The sequence below is a fragment of the Austrofundulus limnaeus genome, unplaced genomic scaffold (genome assembly GCF_001266775.1).
Source record: "Austrofundulus limnaeus strain Quisiro unplaced genomic scaffold, Austrofundulus_limnaeus-1.0 Scaffold1111, whole genome shotgun sequence".
Classification (NCBI taxonomy): Eukaryota; Metazoa; Chordata; class Actinopteri; order Cyprinodontiformes; family Rivulidae; genus Austrofundulus; species Austrofundulus limnaeus.
Window position 1 is genome coordinate 69,199 of NW_013953513.1, and position 7,849 is coordinate 77,047.

Sequence of the window (7,849 nt, forward strand, 5' to 3'; positions counted from 1 at the left end):
AGACACACACAATACAAATATATAATTTACAAAAATTCTGTGCGTCTCCTGGGGTCTAAGCCCCCCTTGTCCTTAAAACCTAGTGACGCCCCTGCTTTCTAGTACACTACAGGTACATGGTGCCTAGTGTACTTGATATACTTGAACTTATACTCAAGTATACTTATTAAAATGAACTTCAAGTATACTACTTTTTGCTAAGGTGTGTAATGCTCACAGTCATAGATAATTAAAACTGGACAGGAAGTGCCCAATCCTGGTTCTGGAGGACCACGGTCCTGCATGTTTTAGTTTTCCTGCTCTTCAAGTTCTGCAGAAGCCTGGTAATCACTCATTATTTCAAATCGGATGTGAAAGCAGAGAGAGATGTCACATTAGGATGTTTCTTATGGTTGGCCTCTGGGGCCATAAAACGGGTGTGTATTTACGTGCAAATCCTAACGCGCGGTGCCGTAAATAACGCGCGAACGCGCGGTGGGTTAGGGTTAGGGTTGGGCTTAGGGTTAGGGTTAGGGTAGAAAACGCCACCGCGCCTTTGCACGTTATTTACGGCACTGCGCGTTAGGATTTGCACGTAAATATACGCCCGATTTAAGGCCCCAACGGCCTGCCATAGTTTCTGTCAACATGAGTTTTGTAGTGTAGGCCAGTGGTTCCCAAAGTTGGGGTCAAGACCCAAAGTGGGGTCCTGAAAAGATTTTCTAAATTAATTACATTTTTGCCTTAGTTGCCTAAAATGTATAAATGTGAATAATAAATATTGTTACTATGCCCATGTTTAGATGACCAGATACAAATGTTTATCATCCAAAAATAGTAGTGGGCTCAGGTCTCTGCTTGTTACTTTGTGGGTCAGAAGCTGAAAAGTTTGGGAACCACTGGTGTAGGCTACAGTCAGACAAGACTTAAAGGGCAAAAAGTAAATAAGTAAACCTCAGACAAGTGGAAACTTCTCATATTTGAGGTGCGTGCTTTGAAACATCTAATTTTAAATAATAAGGCTTCTATAGAGCTTGAACATCTGCTGAAAAACAAGAAAACAATGAAGGATGGTGGCCCGTTTCACCTGGAACATGAAAAATGCTGTTGCAATAAAAACACAATATAAATTGTCAAAATCTGCATTGAACCCCCGGCATGTGTTTGGTAAAAAACCCCAAACAATAACAAACAGGTTAGTCTATATTAAATATTATAAACAAATAAACTAGTTTATTTGTTTATATAAATTAAATACATAAATACATAAATATAGGTTACATAAATAAAAGAAGTAAAAACAGTGACGTTTCTTATCCTTATTTTTATTAAAGAGGAAACACTCCAATCCTTTCCCCCGCACTTTAAATTTAATTTTTGTTGAACTCACAGCACGCTGACGGACAGAGGCAGGTCCCCCGCCGCTGGCGCCCTCTCCAGCCCGGTGTTGGAGCAGTTGACCAGGCAGAGCTGCTGGGGCCCCGCCGCGGGCGCGCAGCTGCAGTTGACGGGACAGGGCTCGCAGCTGCGGCCGCCGGGCCCGTCCGCTCCGGAGCCCCACGCCTCCAGGCAGCAGCAGAGCGCCACAAGCAGACCGGGAAAGAGGCCGAACCTCGGGACGCAGACGCCATGATGTTTTTGCTTGGATAAAGTCTGTCCATTTCCACCAGGCATAGCTCACTCACATCTCATCGCCTCTGATGGTGGAAGTCCTCTCAGGGAGCGAAGGAACAAAACGCACAAGATCCAGGACCCTCCTCATGTGAGGGGAAAAGATCAGAAGAAGTTCAAAGGATGAACTTCTGACTCCGTGATCTGCTTTTATCTTCGCCTGTAAGGCCTTGTAGTTAAAAACCTCCTCCTGAAAACCTAACGGACCGTCTCCACAGTCTTTCCAGAGGGGAAAAAAGAAAAAAAAAAGTTTGGGAGAACTTCCTCTCTCCTCCCACAACTTCATGCAGTTCCCCCAAACCACCACAGGCAGGACTGATCAGGAGCCAAACACAAAAATATAACAACCAAAATGTTTACTAACATGATAAATCCCTGATTTTTTTTCATTTATTTAAATACATTTGCGCAATTTCTATACTTTTTTCTTTAAAAAACAAGGCTTTGAGATCTCTACATTTCGTTCCCAAATACTGAGGTGGGGTGTTGAAAAGATTTTCAATATTAATTTAATTTAAAAATGAATATAAATTACAACGAAGTGTAAAGTTAGTGAATAAAAGTAGCATTTCTTTAGCAAAAGGTAGTATATGGAAGTATCCATTAAGTATACTAATTTTAAACTTAAATTTAAAAAAGTATCCCTCCAGTTTACTTTTTATGTACTTATCTGAGATATACTTAACCAAGTTTCTATTACACTATACTTGGCGTGTACTAATAGTTTACTAAAGTTTAAGTATATTTAGACTTTAAGTATAATATATAGTATAATATATAGTGTAGGAGCTAGGCTTATGTTAAAATAAGCCTTTCTACATACTTCTCATAATAAGTTTATGAGGAAAGTTTTACCAAGGTATTTTCTCATTACTTTAATATCTTGACTGTGCGAAGTGAAAAGTGACACAATAAGTGGACGTTCAGACTAGTTCAAGTTGATTCATAAAAGATTATGCAATCATTTATTTACACAAATTGAACAAATCATAAGTACACTTGATTGTGGTTATTCCTATAACAAGCTTCAAAGTTAAAATGAGGTAAAACTCGCATCCGAATTTTAATTCACATTAAACTCAGATTACTCATATATAGACAGTAAAACGTCAGTTCTGATGTTAACAACCAAACAATTTTAATGGCACTCTATATCTTAAGTTTTGGCAAATAAAGACAAAGAAAAGGAGGAAAATAAGGTTAGTGTTATACCTACAATAGTATGGTTTAAGTATACTCTATACCAGGGGTGCCCAAACATTTTCCCCGAGGGGGCCAAAATGAAAATCTATCCAGAGCTGCGGGCCAAATGCAGTTATATAATACATGAAATACAAACACTTTTAAAAGTAAAGTCCTTTATTTTTAACCATTAAGCTGTGCAACGGCCCTCTTTTGTTTTAGTTTGTGCACTTGGAGAAAGTCTGCCATACGCTCAAGTAGCAAAGGCTCATGGGACGTTTTATAAATTGATAAAATATGAGTTTTGTGGCCTTATAAAGTGTGCAAATCTACATGTCGGGTTAAATCTGATCTAAATATTTTTTGTTGTCATTTCATGTTTCTTGTTTAATCCTAATAAATCAAAGATATGTCAGCACCATGACTGAAAACTACCTTCATACAGCCCTTTTATATAGTCATTTGACCAATGGAAACACTGTGTTTCTACATAGGATAACAGGTTACAACCTTGTAACTTTGGCAACTGCTGGTGGGCCAAATCAAATGGCTTGGCAGGCCAAATTTGGCCCGTGGGCCCCACTTTGGGCTCCTCTGGTCTATACTAATGTTTAAACTTTTGGTCAAGATAAAGTTTATTAGTACACTTTTCACACAAACTGGTTTATTTGTAGTATATTTCAAGATTAAACTAAAACTATACTTAGATTACTTTCAGAATACTTCTGAGTATACTTTCATAAACTTTGTGGGCCAATTTAATTCTAGAAGTATACTTGTTAGTAAACTGCTAGTACACATCAGTATTCATGCTAAATAAAAGCACACTAAGGGAATTACACTTTTATATACTTCAGTATACTTAATGCCATGTAGTATATTTAAAGTATACTTAAAGTATACTTTTTATAAACAAAAACTCCCAATTTACGAACAACTTTTAAATCAATATACTTTCTAGTACATTAGAGGTACATGGTGCCTGGTGTACTTGATATACTTAAACTTATACTCAAGTATACTTATTAAAATGAACAAGTATACTACTTTCTGCTAAGGGCTGTTTTGCTGTAGTTTATTTGACCTGATGACAATGAATATCAACTAAAAATAATTGGGGGCTCAGGTTTGTGCCACTGGGGCAACTGTGGTAGAGTGGTTAGGGGAGTCGTCCTGGAACTGGAAGGTCGCCGGTTTGATTCCCATCAAGTCGACTCAGTCGTTGTGTCCTTGGGCAAGACACCTTACCCGCCTTGCCTACTGATGGTGGTCAGAGGGTCCGGTGGTGTCTGTGTATGGCAGCCTCGCCTCTGTCAGTGTGCCCCAGGGCAGCTGTGGCTACAATGTAGTTTGCCATCATCAGTGTGTGAGTGTGTGTGTGTGCATGTGTGAATGTGTGTAGTGTGAAGCGCTTTGAGTGTCCTGGATGGATAGAAAGGAGCTATACAAGTACAGACCATTAACCATTTGTTATTGGTTTAAATGTGTCATAAAGTCTGTGACTTATTGCCAAATACTGATGCAGTCATCCTGTCCACATGCTTATTGTGTACGGGCAGCAGAAGGGTTGTGCATTTGATTTTTACTGGCTGTTGCAGTAATCAAAATAACTCCATAGATGCTTCAGTCCTTTAGTCCTATTTCTCCTCCAGGCTCAGGATTTTGAACTAATGCAATAAATCTTTATTCATCTTCTCAACTCATTGGCACCAACTACAAAACCCTTGCTTCTTCTCAGAGCTGCTCCATTCTGTGTCGGTGTTTACTGGCTGTTAGACAAATTATGGTCCTGTTGAGATACAAAACTTTGTTTTTGTGATGTGCAAAGGAGAGACAGCAGGCCTGCTGGTGCAAAGACCAGCAACACATATTTTAAAACCAAAAAGAAACATTTTTTACTTGCAGTGGTCAATCTTTCTAAAAGCTACCAATCCACGGTTCAGATAATAAAAGCTGCATGTCCAGAAAGGGGTAGCTTCACCTTCCTGCACCCAGAGAGCAGAATAAACTGCAGAAACCGATGAAAATGTGTCAAATGTGAAAGAGCTGCTTCAGAGTCAAAGCGTTCCTGCCCTCCTCCTCTGTTCCTCCTGGCAGTGTTTCCTGAAGCAGTGCGCGGCACGTGTTTGAGGCGTTTCCTGGGTATTTGACTTGGCCAGGTCCCTCTAATCCTCCCTGCAGGCATCTGGTGCTGTGCACAAAGAAAAAGAAGAGCCACGCAATATCTCTCATCCTCTGCGGCTCCAGTTCTCTGTGAGGAGCTCAGATTGTAGAATCAAAACAAAGTGGAGTGGAAGAAAGAATGTACGAAATGTTTCAGGCCAGTCAAAAATCTGAAGGACGTTTTTCCTCTTTGTAAAATGATGCAATAACGTTTTGAACTGCAGGTTGTGAATTTATGATTAGAAAATGAATATTTAAATGCAAGACTGCAGTAATGCCCTTTGGACACTTTTTGCTGTTTTAGAGCAGTGGTTCCCAAAGTTGGGGTTGAAACATCAAGGTGGGGTCCTGAAAAGATTTTCCGAATTAATTACACTAAAAAATGACAACTAACAACAATTTTTTGCCTTTGTTGTTACAAAAAAAATACTAAAATGGATAAAAAGAGAGTAATAAAAATTGTTACTATGCTCTTGTTTATTTGACGTGAAAACAATGTTTATCAACCAACAACAGCTGGTGGCACACGTCTCTGCTGCTGGTATTTTGTGGATCAAAAGCTGAAAAGTTTGGGAACCACTGTTTTAGAGCATTGATACGAACATTAGACCCTAATGTGAGTTCAACAAATATAGGAACAGTTTTCAGCTAAACTTTGGTCCAGCAGATGAGATTTTCTGGTTAAAAATGTTTTTGGAGCAGACAGAGCAAGCCTGAATATATGGAAGCCCTTTTCTGCCACCCCGATAAAAAATAAATAAAACTTGTATCTCATAATTATGACTTAGCTATCTCGTAATTATGACTTAGTATCTTATAATTATGAGATACTATCTCATAATTACGACTTAGCTATCTATCTCATAATAATGAGATAGCTAAGTCATAATCATGAGATACTATCTCATAATTATGAGATAGTATCTCATAATTATGAGATAGCTAAGTCATAATAATGAGATAGCTTTATGAGATAGTATCTCCATAATTATGAGATACTATCTCATAATTATGAGATAGTATCTCATAATTATGAGATAGCTAAGTCATAATGATGAGATACTATCTCATAATTATGAGATACTATACTATTATGAGATACTATCTCATAATTATGAGATACTATCTCATAATTATGACTCAGCTATCTCATAATTATGAGATTATGAGATAGCTAAGAGATAGCTAAGTCATAATTATGAGATACAAGTTTTATTTTTTTATCAGGGTGGTGGAAATGGGCTTCCATATAAACAGAACACCAAAAACTGAGGACATGAAGGGAAATAAAAACTGGGACGTTTTGCTAATAAGGTAAGACTGTTTTTAAAATAATCTGTTTAGACTGTATGTTACTGTGCTAGCTCTGTGCTAACACAGAGCTGTGGTTTAGAAATCTGTAAGTTAGTCTTGAAGGCCTTGGATGGTCAGTTTTAAAAGAAATTATATGGGGAGACAAAGGATTACTTCTGAAGATATACCTGTTAGAAATTGTTTATTTAAAGGTATATCAGGAAGATTAGATTCCATTTTAGACACAGGGATTGTTAGTTTTTATAGGCTTATTTTCATGCAAATTTTGATCATGACAAAAAAAATCACTTACTTTTCATTGCAGCACATTCTGACTCATTTTGCCAACACAGGCCACATATATAAGAAAGATAGAAATAAAAAGGATTAAGAATCCAAACAAGAAAACAACTAAAATAAAAGACTAATGAAAATAAATTGTACGGCAGCAGAATGAAAAACTAAACAGAACAAAGAAGCAGATCACCAGAAACAAGCATCGACAAGGAGCCAAGAAACGAATGTGACATCACCAGTGAGCCAAGAAGAGATGAGCAGTTTCCAGAGTGGGTACAGGTGAGGCTGATTAGCAGAAGAACAGGTGTGAAAGATTAACTGAAGGTAAAGATGGCTGAAGATGGCCAATGGGAGAAATGCACCGAAACCAGGAAAACGTCCAAATGAAAACAGAAGGAAAATTGTGACTGAACTTTTTTACGACTGAGACAAACTCAACAAATAAATCGCTAAACTCCCCAAATCATGGTAGCATTTTTCTTTTGGTTGCTCCTTTCTGGGGGTGTTGCCACAGGAAGCAGACCTGATGAAAGATTTAGCAAATCTGTCCTTCCTGATACAAGCTGAGCTCAAACCTGCAGCCTCAGGAGTCTGCAGCACTGACCGCTGAGCTACAGACCTCCAGATAATAATACGAGTAAATGATTATTTAGAGTCGTGGGGAAACATGAGACTTTTCTATGATTCAAGCTGAGGCATCATTACAAGAGAAGAGTTACATTTTAAAAGAAAAAAAAATGATATTAATATCTAGCCTGGCCCTTCCTACACTGTTCCGCTCTATTCTAGTTTCCCTTCACTGCTCCCTCATATGAAGCAAAGTGAAGGACAAGGGTCTGGTTTTTACCAGGCTAATTAATACCTGTATCAGGAAAAAATGCACAGAAGTGTTATTTTTAATGTGTGAGTAAATAAAACAAAAAAGCTTATCTGTTCACTTTGCACCACCTGAGAGGATTTGTATTATCGAGTGTTTTAGTTGACTGGTGTTGAAAACTAGAGGTTAAGACAAGCTTGTTGTGGAGAATCAAATTTTAAACACTTTTTGAAGCATTTGAATCATAAAACTTGCTGAAAAAGTAGCATTTGAAGGAGATTTTCAGGCACTTTATGATGAACAGATAGAGAATTACACCAAGGCTGAAAGTTTCATGGTTGAGCTCATCTGCATGAACAAGACCACCCCCGTTAAAACATCCAAATCAAACATGAACCCTGGTTATCACACACACACACACACACACACACACACACACACACACAC

At 38.1% G+C, this 7,849-nt stretch overlaps 1 protein-coding gene across 1 annotated transcript in view; it reads right to left on the reverse strand.

Moving 5' to 3' along the window:
• Positions 1 to 1,934, reverse strand: part of LOC106534180 (polycystin-1) — a gene marked incomplete at its 3' end in the record, with an annotated part of 57,585 nt that extends 55,651 nt beyond the window's left edge. Inside the window, 1 exon segment of the mRNA XM_014030743.1 lies at positions 1,370 to 1,934. Coding sequence (XP_013886197.1) covers positions 1,370 to 1,653 — 284 coding nt within the window.
• Positions 1,935 to 7,849: the final 5,915 nt, after the last annotated feature.